Below are 13,081 nucleotides of genomic sequence, written 5' to 3' on the forward strand. Positions count from 1 at the left end.
GCCTTACGATCCGGCTTCTATCCTCAATCTGCTTCTGGAACTCGTCTCTTAATGATCACATAGCTTCCTATTTGTACCACTAAGTGCTTTCCTCTTACTCTGCACCTTGATCCTTCAGCAACATCTGAAACCAGTGACTGGAGCTTCCTTCATGAAGCATCCCCTTCCCTTGGCCACGACATCCCAATTCTCTTGCTAGCACTCTAAGAGCTCCGGCACCGCAGTGAAAACCCAAGTCAAAGCTTGAGGTGATCCAGTAAAAACTGACTAAGAAGCCATGGAAGTAAAATAAAATGGAGCAGCAGTGGTTGAAAAAGAAGTAAAATACAAGAATGCATGCAGGAGGATTACATTTACAAAAGGTCAACAAGTGAGCTGAAACTATTTCGAGGGATGCATAAATGGTGGCAAAACTATAAAAATAACAACAGAAATCACTCTCATAATTATTAGGACAACGTTTCCTTCTAGGGAAGGAAAAGGACTGTGATCTGGGGCTCAAGCAATGTTCCCTTTCTAGCCCGTGGTGGTAGTTACATAGATTTTCACTTCAAAATTTGTAAGATTGTACAGGTTTTATGCAATTTTCTAGACAGATGATACACTTTACAATAAAAAGAATTTGACGAAACACCTGTAACTTGCACTCAAAATCTCACTACTGACTAGATGGCCCCCATGTACACCATTCAGCCTGCCAGCTCACAGATGACACAGGTAACTGAAAACGGGTTGCCAAAAACTTTGTTTCAAGCCAGAACCACAGGCCAACCTCTCCCTGCTAGACTATGAGGAAACAACTTCATCTGTTTACTATGGCAAAATGCAAGAAAGGAAGTTGAAAGTCAAAGTCATGCATGCAAATTGATGGGATAAAGACCAAGCAGCCTCACGTTCCTAGAAGCAGGGATATTCGGGAAATATAGATGAGAAAATTAAGAGGATGATCAAAAGAGTCCCTTCAAAAACTATCCTGGAAGAAAGGCTTGCGAAGGTCACAAATAAGCCGGAATAAGATGAGTGCTATAATCCCAGGTCTACCCGAGACCTTTCCTGGGACCCTGGACAGGTCACACCACTCCACTGGCTGGCTTTCCTTCCATAATATGGAAAGACCAAGAAATATACTTCTGTTCTGTAAAACCTTTAGAGATCGTGACAATAAGATCTCAGGAAAAGAGAGGCTGCAACTAAGTTTGCGTGGTGAGCTGGTGGAGCAGCCGAGGCCGAGGGCTTCTGACTCCATTACACTTGACCCTGCATTAGTGAGGGCTGGCTAGCTGAAGCTGCAACAACAAACAATCCCCAAATCTCAGAGGATTAAGCAAGGACATCTTGCTCACGGGCACAGCTCCAGCTGGAGTTTTGCCAGTTGCGGTGGCAGAAGCAAAGAGAGCGGGTAATTGTACAATGGCCGCTAATGCTTCAACCCAGAAGAGATCGTATCACTCTGTTCATGTCTCATGACCAAAGCAAGACATGCGGTCAAACCCATCTTCAAGGAGGTGGGAGGTAAAAGACCACTGTGCGTTATGAAGGGAACTAGGCATACGTGGTGGGGGGCGGTGCTAATGATGACCTCAGGTCTCCTTCCTCCCCAGAGTGGCAAGGAGAAAACGCCAGGCTTCTGAGGACTGTGACCCCAGAGTTTTTCAACCCTAGAGATGATCCAACAGCAAGTCTATCCATCTCTTACAGATCTCTTTCATGCAGGTGAGAGATGATACTGAACTTAAGAGAAGAGGCAGGAGCTTGGGAGACAAGCCACAGACACACACCCCTTTACCCGTCTACAGTGGGTAGGTGGCGGTCTCCCTGACTCTCCCATTCCTCAAGCCCAGAGCTGAGGGGTCTGCGTCCTCCGCACTGGACCACATGGTCAACCTTACTGGAGCTTCTGTGGAACATGGCTCAGAAGGAAATCAGGCTCCCACTCACTCACCCTCCTTCTGTCTCCTCCACTGGAACTCCAGCACCACGTCATCGTGCCCCACAAACGTGTGAACTGGGGTGTTCAAGTCAAAGACATTCCACAAGAGGAGACTATTTTCCCTCCGCAGCTGGGGGACCATCACAGTCACCAGTCCGTTGCTGAAAGGCTACGGCAGGAAAGGGAAAAGCAGGTGGTTATTCCAGGGAGAGTCAGCTGAATCTTGAATTACCAAAGTTGGAATGCTTTCCTAACTAACATAAATGAGATGATGGAAGGCCCCAACCCATCTGGGGAAATGTTTTCCAAATACCATAAGTTAACCATCACATCTACTTTTCTTTTGCATTTATTCCCTTTTTCTGTGCATGGAAGGGACCAAAGCGAGTAAAAAATAAAGCCAAGCCAAATACTTGGAGAACTTTAAATTCTAAAATAAGCAAATGGCTCTGAACAGAACACACTGTTTCACATCCAGAACGAGTATGCAAGACACACTGGGGAAAACCCCAGAGCAGCGAGCAGAGTTCTTGCCATGTGGAAATGCACCAGAAGCACAGCATCTACACGAAGCATCGCCTTCCCACGGCCCCCAGAACTACAGCTATTCAGAGGGAAACCCTCCAGTTTCAGGACTGACACGTTTTACTTATCGACACCTAATCTGCTAGGTAGCTAAGGGGGCCCATTTGGTAGATAATCAGACTCTGTTCTGGAAGGAATAAACCACAGTCACCTAAAAGCACATTTATCTTCACTTTCCCTCCTGGCAGCACTCCTGGACCTTGCTGTTTATTTTTTAAAGTAAACATATTAATCCAGAGAAGTATTCTAATTCATAAGAACAATGTCTGATTTCTTGACAAGCGCTCCCAGATGCAAAAGCCATTTAATACCTAAATTATCTTCTATGTTCCACAGCGCCTCAGGGTGACAGCCTAATGCATAAAGGCAGCTTTATTCATCCCTGTACTCCCTTTCAAGCTGACACTGAAGAAAATATATTATCTCTGATCAGAAGCTATCAATGTGACAATGGGAAAACTGCTGAAAGACTAATAGCCTATCCCCTCTATCTGTAGCATTTTATGGTTTCTAAAGCACTTTCACATACCATTTTTCAAAAGGAAAGACATATTGTGCGTGTGCTAAATGCCACCGAACAGCATACTTTAAAATGGTAAATTTTATCACAATAATAAAAAGGAAGGCCTGGTAAAAATTATATTCATATGCTACAGAGGAGGAAAGTATTGTTCAAGAGCATCCAGCAGCTTGCCCAAGGCCACACAAATATTAAATGGCTCACTGCAAATATGGAAACAATCAAGTGCCCATCAATGGATGAACAGATAAAGAAGATGTATCTTACGCCACACACACACACCACACACACACACACACAATGGAATATTATTCAGCCACAAGAAGAAGGAAATCCCGTCATGTGCCACAACATGGGTGGGGTTGAAGGCATTATGCTAAGTGAAATAAGTGTACATCTTGAACTTATACAATGTTACACGTCAATTACTTCTCAGTAAACCTTGGGAAAAAATTCAAAGGCACGGACGGACCCAAAACCCAGGTCTTCTGAATCTAAAGCCAGATTTCTTTCCACCACGACCTACTGACCACAAGCCCCACAACCCTCTGGCGCCACCTCTCCCCCTTCGCCTGCCATTAGTGACCACCTGCATGCGCCCCGGCCTCCCAGTCTATGGTCAGCAACTCTCCCACAGATTCTTCCCCAACATTCCAAGAGCAAGTTTTTAAATACATACCAGCTTTTATGCCGTCATGACCGCCTTTGCCCCACCCCTCAGCCAAGACAGAAAGAAAACTGCCTCACAAAGAAAATAAGAGAAAAGGGCCCTTGGCCCCCATGTCTGGAACACTAAGGTGAAGCTCCCCAGCAGGAGGTGGGGTGTCCCACTCACAGTGTATCTGGCCTTCCAGACAGGCACCTGGCAAGGGAGAATACTGAGGTATTTCCGAGGCTGGCGGTAATCCCAGAACTGGAAGAAAGAAAACAGGATAATATGTGAAATAAATGCCATTAAAAAACTCTGCAATTGAAATAAGCGCTGAAATAAGTGGTCCCTTCACTCTCTGTCCTCAGTGTGTTCCCGGCAGCCCTCCTAGCCAGGGGAGAGGGGTAGACACACAAAACCTTTCCCATATATCAACATTATAGGAGAATTTCCCAACCTCACCAGGACCAGCTCTCGGGGCAGATCAGGGTCAGCCCATTAAACGGGCCTGCAGGTGAAAGGTCAGAGTGACAAGCTTTCACCCTGTGTCACTTTTACATCATGCAGGGCAAAGTAACGACTAAAGACAGCCAATGTGCTGACTACTTACTGCATTCCAGACAGAGTTGAGAGCTTTAGGTTTTTTTATCCCATTTAATCTTTGCGACAACCAAATAATGGGTGTCATTCAGTTCTTTCTCAAAAGTAGAAGCTAAATTACTAAACAATCTAACTTGCCCAAGGTCACACAGGAAAGAGGTGGCTGTTTGGCCACCAATGCACTCACGTACACACTCACCCGCTCCGCCACTGACCGTGTGGAACGTGAGGCTCCAGAATGCAGAGTGAGCCCAACACACTCTGCCTTAGAGATGCCTGTGCTTTCAAGGAAGAGACACGACTATACTTAGAGCCTGAGCATTTGTCATGAAGCAGAAAATGGTAGAACACCAAAGGCAGGAGGCCCAAGACTGAAACTCTGAACTATTCCAGTATTAAGAAATTATTTTCAAAAATAGATGACAGTTTGGCAGTTTCTTAAGAAGTTAAACATGCATATACCATTGACCCAGTGATCCCAACTCCTATTTGTCCTGGAAAACTGGAAAGTTCCGTTCACAGGAAAATCTATACGTGAATGTTTATAGCAGCTCTATTCACAATCATCAAAAAGTGCTGACAGCCCAATCAACGTTCTTCAACAGGTCAACAGATAATAAACTGTAGCATATTCATACGGTGGATTACTATTCGCCAACTAAAAGTATATCATCTATCGATTCTTAAAACACCTTGGATGAATCTTGAAGGTGCTATCCTGAGTGAAAGAAGCCAACTCAGAAAGTTACATCCTGAATCATTCCATTTAAATGACCTTCTCGGGGCGCCTGGGTGGCTCAGACGGTTAAGCGTCTGCCTTCGGCTCAGGTCATGATCCCGGGGTCCTGGGATTGAGCCCCACACTGGGCTCCTTGCTTGGCGGGGAGCCTGCTTCTCCCTCTCCCTCTGCCTCTGCCTGCCGCTCCCCCTGCTTGTACTCTCTAATAAAAAAAATTTAAAAATCTCAAAAAAAAAATAAATGACCTCAAAACTACAGTGATGGAGAACATATTAGTGGCTGCTAAAAGTTGGGGGTTGGAGGAGGGTGTGACTATAAAGGGATCACATGAGGTAATTCTTGTTTCTTCTGACAACTCTCTTTTTGCCAAATTCAGACTCTATATTCAAAATAATAAAATTGTTAAGATGTGTTTTCTTTTTTTTTTTTAAGATTTTATTTATTTGACAGAGAGAGAGACAGCGAGAGAGGGAACACAAGCAGGAGGAGCGGGAGAGGGAGAAGCAGGCTTCCTGCAGAGCAAGGAGCCCAATGAGGGGCTCGATCCCAGGACCCTGGGATCATGACCTGAGCCGAAGGCAGATGCCTAACGACTGAGCCACCCAGGCGCCTCTAAGATGTGTTTTCCATCTAAACTTCTTCTGGATTTCCCTCGATGGCTACAGGGAAAACTATAACTTGCTCCCTCAACTTACAAAAGAAGGGAAACTAGAAATCACGAGGTCGGCTTGGCACTCTCCAGACTTTTAATTAGATCAACACTTTGTGAATGTCTTCCTGTTATCAAGTCTACCAATGTGAAAAACTAGCAAATAAAAAAGTTCAACCTCCCTAAGTTAATTACATACAGGTAAACTATTAGTACCATGAATATATTCCAGCAATTGGGTCCTTTTCATGCTTATTTACAGCCTGTCACGATAACTGTTAACAAAATCGATCCTTTAAAAAAAAAAAGATTTGTTTCTGGATTTAAATATGCTCGACTGGTGAGCATTATACCATATAATTATAACATATAATTATGGGACAAGTTAGAGGACCCTGGGGATTTGAGCAAGGCCTCACTCACTTCATAACATGGTCTTATGCTCAAGGCAACAACTGCCAGTCTTACGAAATGATTATATGCTGCATGTGAATGACTTCAGTCTGTTTCAACCTGACACACTGGTCACCGTAAGAACCAGAACAGCCATGCCATCCTCTCGTCCATAGGTGATTTCTGCTTTTCTCTTCCCTGCCAAAAGGCCCTTGCTACAAGCTACAGACCAGAAAGGAAGGCTTCTGAAGAAATACCAGAGGAGCCTCAGGCAAGAAAGAACCAGGTTCTTGAACAGCCTCGTGGGTACAGGACTCGGGAAGGCTGACCTTGACCCACGGGCAGACACACATGTCGGGATGGACCAAGGAACCGTGTCTGGATTTCCAGGACTCTTCGTCTAGAAGAAGGCAGTGTTGTAAAATTGACTGCTTAACCCAAGATCAGGGGGAAAAAAAAAAATCATTAAACTGGTATGAATTCATCTCATTGTGGTTAATGATCTATTTTTAATAGCCATATAAGAAAAATCCTTTTCTTTCTTCTCGATCTAGCTCTAACCCTCAATTCAACAGTTTCACAGTTTAATAATTTATAAACTCAGGTGAAACATTCATTCAATGGTATCTTGTTCCAGCGTACCCCTTCAATTCAGAAAATAAAAATATAACAAAAATGTATTACTACAAATTATAAGCTAACCTATCATCAGGTAAACTTAAGAAAATGATTATGCAGGAAAAAATGACATACTGATCCTGATCTAGAAATAACTAAAAATGATGGGTGAATATTATGCAAAGTGCCTCTAAAACTGCTTCATTTCTTACAATTATGCTATTTATATACATTCAATAAAAACTGTCTTCCTTCCACCAGGATACAGTGAAATAAATTAAATAACCATGTCAAAAGTCTCGGGGCGCCTGGGTGGCTCAGTCGTTAAGCGTCTGCCTTCAGCTCAGGTCATGATCCCAGGGTCCTGGAATCGAGCCCCACATCGGGCTCCCTGCTCAGCAGGAAGCCTGCTTCTCCCTCTCCCACTCCTCCTGCTTGTGCTCCCTCTCTCGCTGTTTCTCTCTATCAAATAAATCAAAAAAATCTTAAAAAAAAATTTTTTTTTAAAGTCTCATTGAATTCATAAGCTCAGCCTACAAGTAAGGAACAAGGACTGAGTCTCACATGTGGAAACTGGTCTGTTGCTTCAATACCCATGGAATCCAGCCTCACAGGTGGTAAAGATGTCACTGAACAGCAACAAACTTGAGGAAAGAGGAGGAGGGGAATTGGATGGTTTCTGGGTTCTGAACTTGGATGATAAGGTGACAAAAACCCAAACCCAAAACAGACCAAAAAAACCCACTCTGGCACATAAAAGTAAATGACAACCCTAAGGGATTTACAAACCTCAAGACAGAAGTTAACTTTTCAGGCCTTAGTGTTATGATTCTAGTTTTGCTCACCATACCAAAAAATGACATTGTCCATGTGCCCATGTAAACAAAGCATTATGTTAATGATGCTGAATCACAAAATTGCTAAGCAAACTTCTGTGGTCAAATCTCTGTCCTTTCAGACGGGGACCCGACCACAAGGAGGGCCTGTGGAACGAGGCTGGCCCTGTGCCCTGCATCCTTCTAAAGGCACCACATCCCAGAGTCAGGACAGGAAAAACAAACAACAAGAAATGCTGTGCTCTGAGATAAACCAAAAATAATAGGGTCACGGAAACAACATAAACCCTGGAGCATTTCCTGTAAGTTAGAGAGAATCTCTAGTAAAACAACTCTATCCCTGACTTTAGCAATGCTGACTGACGATGTCCTAACTTTTGCAGATATGATAATGATGTGAGAAAACTGCTAGTTTTCCACCCCAGGGAGACTAATCATAAACTTGGTAACCTTAACAATTCTGTGGGCTTTTTTCCTTTACTGATATATCTGGTTTGGTTTGGCGTTGTTTTTTTTCCTGAAATCTCACTTCCTGGCAACTTCTTGGCAAATAAACTTCTCCTTTCTAAATGGTTTAGTCTCTGACTTCCCTTCACGAAGGGAAAGAAGAAAACACTCTGAGCAAATCCCAGGAGCCCCATCAGAGATATGCTACTCCATCGTTCCTACTGGCCCACGCAACCCCGCTTACTTGCCCAGCACCCCTACCACACACACACACTGTGCTTAGTGCAGCTTTCCTTCCCAGCAAAGTGCTGCTACAAAATCTGATGCCTCCCACACGCAGCTCCCCCAACTGTCCCCGGGGGTCACTCACCTTGACAGAGTTGTCCTGACTGGAGGTAGCAAGAACGTGCTCAATGTCTGGGTGCCAGTCCAGGCCGTGAATTTTGGAGAGGTGGGCTGCGAGATACTCCACTGCCGTGCTGGGTTTCTACAACAGGATGGGCACTGAGTGTTGTTAAGTTAGAAAGAACTCCCTGAGTGTCTACCACGGAACAGTCTGCTGGGGGCTGGATGGCGACACAAACACACTACCAGATCCTGTCTCTATCCTTAAGAAACTCCACTTTGTTTTGTTTAAAAAAACAAAACAGAGAAAGACTTCGCCAACCCTCCTTCATGCATGCTCTGTATTCGGGCCTGTGAACCTGATTTCGTCCCGCTCCAGCCCCAGGCATGGCTTTAATGAAGGATACAGGGTAGTGGGTGCTCCTTCCCTGAGCAGTGCAGTCTGCAATCCCTGCTCCCCTTCCTCCCTATCACCCAAGAAGAGGGGCTGTGACGTTCGAACAGACCTCACCTCGAGACTGGATGTAAAACCACCAATCTTAAAGTAATCGAGCACCAAGACCCCCAAAGAGAATGAACACACATCACAGATCACAGAAGATAACTAGACATGACTAATAAGCTTATATAAAACAAGCAAACTCGGGAGGAAACCGCAGAAATATACATTAAAGTCAGATTTTACTAAGCTATCAAATTAGAAGATACTTGTAAATAATACTCAATGCTGGCAAGGCTACATTTATCACTGCTAGTGTTTATACAAAATAGTACAACCTTTTGGCAAAAAACTTAGACAATTTTTATCAAGCAACTTAAAATTTTCCCTTCTTAAGAGAATACTGAAATTTCACAAAAAGCTTTAGATAACAAAAGATGTTCATCTTGATGTTATTTGGAACACCAGAAAACTGGAAACAACAGTAAATGGGGAATAATTAAATTTTAGTCAATTATAGTACAGCTATCTGACATAATATGATATAGCCACTAAATGTTGGACTTAGGGATTATAGCACAGGGAAAATGCTATTAAATGGAAAAAGTATGCAAGACCATGTATGTGATAGGATAAACCATGTTTTTTAAAAAGCACAAGAAAAGAAAACACCAAAATGTTAGCATTTGTCTCTGGGTAATGGGCCTATAAATGTTTTTTATTTTCCCTTCTACATTTTCTACAAAGAGCATCTATTACTTCTATAATCAGTGTTGGTCTATGAGGTTAAGATCAGTCTTCAGAACCAGCCTCCCTGAGTTCAAATCCCAACAACAAACAAAGCCTCAGTTTACTCATCTGTAGAATGGGGATAAAGATAGCACTCACTTTAAAGACTAGTTATAAAGAGAGTTCTTAGAACAATGTCTGTGCATAATAAACGTGTAGTAAATGTTACTACGATTTGTCACTGGGGTGTTTGAATGAAATCCAACCTCGCCACCAATATTGTACTTTTTTAAGCCTCTGATGCTTGGTGTCATCAGTGCTACTTGACACTGGAAAGTGCCAGAGAAGTAAAAATATGACCTACAAGTTTTATAATCTATCTGAGCAAAAGCTGTAAGTATTAAGGGCAAAAAAAAAAAAGTTAAAACCCTTTGAATAAAACAGATAGAATTGCTGAGGGAAGTCAGGATTCTCAGTGGACCAACTGGAAGACTAGGGAGGAATAGTTTGGCGTCTCTTCCTGCAAGATAAGGAACACTACTGGTTTTCCAATACTAGTTTGGAAGACAAGTCCTGATAGGATTTATGGCTAGATACCAAATGGTTTATTTTTGCCTATGGCCTGAAAACAGTCTAAAGCAAGTCTGCATGCATGACAAACTAACCAAGTATTTTATTTAAACCATTTACTATATTTAAATGCTATGCTAGTGATGAAAGGAACAAAACCAATCGCCACTTTAAGAAATCAAGAGAGGGGAGAATGGCTATTACAAGACAGGACTAAGCGACAGAGACAAATACTAACACATAGAAGACGTACCTGTCTAACCCCTACTTACAAAATCACCTTCTCACCCAAGACCCACGTAAGGCAGAGGGCTTCAGCCAGCACATGCTTCCCTAGCAGAATGTGGCACCCAATCCAGCAGACTCCCCATCCCTGCTTCATTTCCTTCTCCTCTGCCCAAATGTCCGACCAACTCCCTGCCACAGGGAAGGGACGGGGCTGCCAGAAGCCGTGCTGAGAGGTGACAGCACCCGGGCTAATAGTTTCAGGAAGACTGAAAGTGCATACTTCCCACAGAAGCTGAGGAGCTCTAGCCTCCAGTTTCAGAAAGCAGGAAGCAGTAGACACCCCAGATCTTACAAAGTCGACTGCCAGTCGGGTATGGGGCATGGGGGTATGGGGGAGCCTTTGCCCGCATCACTGTTCTCACTGATGCCAACAAACCAAACTCTCAAAAGACTCTCTGTGGCAGTGGCAGCCCAGGACCCTGCACCTCTTCCGTGCCCATCAGTTACACGGGCTGTGAAGGAAGAATATATGCTCTGCAGGCTCTTGTGAGGCTGACGGGACAGCTGGATGTCTAAGGGAGGATTTGAGGACCCTAAGTACCTTGCCTCGGTGATTTATACCAGAAATACCCAGGACGGAATATGTCCTAGAACAACCAGTTTGCGCTCTGCAATCTGGGGCAGGGATAAGAAGCCTGCTGACCATTCTAGAATAGTGTCTGGTCCCCGGGCTTGACCTCCTCAATGACATACTCACTATCATTATCTTCGTTTTGAAGATAAGGTAACTGAGGCTCGGAGAAGTGTAGTGGCTCAGCTGATATCATAATTAGGAGGCAGCGAAGTGGGGCTCTAACTTAGGTCAGGCCCAGTTCATTTTCTTAACCACTGATCATAATATTCTCTATCTTCCTTCAACATCTGTTTGATCAGGAAGCAAATGTCTTCTGGTACTGTGATCTTAAGATGGCAATTTGCCGCAGTGCACAGGGCACCCTGGCCTCTCAAGATGAGTCCTGCTACTCACAGCATCCTCCTCACACCCCCTGGGAGCGACTAAAGACCCACTGGGGTGGGAGGGAAGAGATTACTTACCCGTTTGTCCCATATCCGCACATCCCCATCATGACTGGTGGCAAGGCAATTAGCATTCTTTTTATTCCATTTGACCTGTGAGGCACCGGCTGCAAAGAAAACGCAGGGGAAGAAAGTGACTGCCCTCAACCCCCCTGGCACCAGAGTAGAGAACATCCAGGGGGCTGGATAATGAGTTCCAGCTGAAGGCGAACAGAACCCTTCAGGTTTCTACGACTACACCAGCTCCACCGTTAAAGAGAAAATGAGGCCAAAAAATAAATGAATTAACACATTGGAACAGGATCAGAGTCAGCTAATTGAGGAAACAGTCTCACTTAGGAAAAAACTCTACAGGTTACCTCCACACAGAATCAGCAGGGAAACATGGTTTCTCACGAGCAGCTCAACATGGCTCTGTAGTTGGTAACTGATTACCCATCACACAGCCTGGCTCTTCATCATCCCCAGCGACCAGCCTGGCGCTCCCACTCAGAAGAGCCTCAGCTCAATGCCTGCTCCTTCCCACTGACTCACTCACTTTCTTACCTATTTAGGAGGGCAACCTTGGAGAAAGAAAGGTTCCTGAACCTCAGCTGAAGAATAAGCCCCTGTGTTGCCCAATTCTGCCCTCAGAAGGATCTGTGCACCATTTCCCTCCTGCACTCTCTCCTCCCAACAGTGGCTGCACGTGGCCACTGGCCCTGTATTAAGTCAGGAAACAGGAACGTGCCCCGCACTGTGAACTGAGTCCTTTCCCCACTCTGCCAACACAAAGAGGTAACAACAGTAATGAGGGAGCTATGTGAGAGGAGACATAGCATAAGATGCCAGAGGGGCTGAGACCTGTGGAAATCTAGGACATATCAGCACTTCTAGCTCTTAAAAATAACCAAGTTAATTAAGTTAAACCAGAACAACACAATGGCTCTCCTTCCCATCTCTTCTTGTCCTTGCTCAGGCCACACATATTTCTCCCTTTGGGTGGGTGTTTATTACTGGGGACATCGTCGTGGACCCAGGGCTATGGAAGGCAACCTGATCCAAGAAGTCTAGAGTGGAACTGACACAGCAAGGACTCAGAATCTAACAGGAAATGGAGTTAAGACCCAGAAGTTACGTTGCTTGGTTTTGGTGAGGGTATTTGTTTGTTTGTTGTGTTTTTTTGCTTGAGACACAGGGCATCTTAAGTCACCTAGGAATGAACGGTGGAGACCCCTAAAGGAGGAAGCTAGTGTAGGAGACCCAGTTTGTTTGCAAGAAAGGGTATCAGCTAGAGGAGAAAGTGAGTAGGAAGAGCCTGCCCCATTTCCTCAAGACAGATTACTCAAAGACTTCCAAAAGAAATATACTTTCCCCAGTGTGGGGTCCATCAGACCATGAAGCCTTCCAAAGGGAAGGAAACCCCCTAATTCAATCTACTAGGATCGTGACAACAGAGTCAAACAGAGTTCCCAGACCTTTGGTGTTCTCAGACAGAGAATACTCTGAAGCACACACAGGCTCTTACTTCTTCCTACCCCAAAGGCAGAAACAACGCCATAAACAACTGGCCAAGGTTGCACCTTCAGGGAATGGTAGATCAAGCAGCTTACCAAATCCACAGCCTCTCACTTGCCTCTTTTCTCCCAGGGCAGCTGTGCTACCACTGAGAAATCTCACTGACGTGCAAAAAAGAAGTGTCCCACCTCTCTTCTTTAGAGGACTTACAACAGAAGAGAAAGTAACCA

General features: G+C 44.4%; 1 protein-coding gene across 6 annotated transcripts in view; it reads right to left on the reverse strand.

Moving 5' to 3' along the window:
- Positions 1-13,081, reverse strand: part of WDR59 (WD repeat domain 59) — a 92,313-nt gene that overhangs the window by 38,572 nt on the left and 40,660 nt on the right. For all 6 annotated transcript variants that reach the window (XM_032424552.1, XM_032424554.1, XM_032424555.1 and 3 more), the window contains 4 exons: positions 11,373-11,461; positions 8,337-8,453; positions 3,871-3,948; positions 1,943-2,099 (listed from right to left, as the gene is read on the reverse strand). In XM_032424552.1, the coding sequence (XP_032280443.1) occupies positions 1,943-2,099; positions 3,871-3,948; positions 8,337-8,453; positions 11,373-11,461 (441 nt within the window). The remainder of the gene's footprint in view (positions 1-1,942; positions 2,100-3,870; positions 3,949-8,336; positions 8,454-11,372; positions 11,462-13,081) is intronic.

This window comes from Phoca vitulina, unplaced genomic scaffold (assembly GCF_004348235.1).
Source record: "Phoca vitulina isolate PV1807 unplaced genomic scaffold, GSC_HSeal_1.0 scaffold30, whole genome shotgun sequence".
In the NCBI taxonomy this organism is placed as follows: Eukaryota; Metazoa; Chordata; class Mammalia; order Carnivora; family Phocidae; genus Phoca; species Phoca vitulina.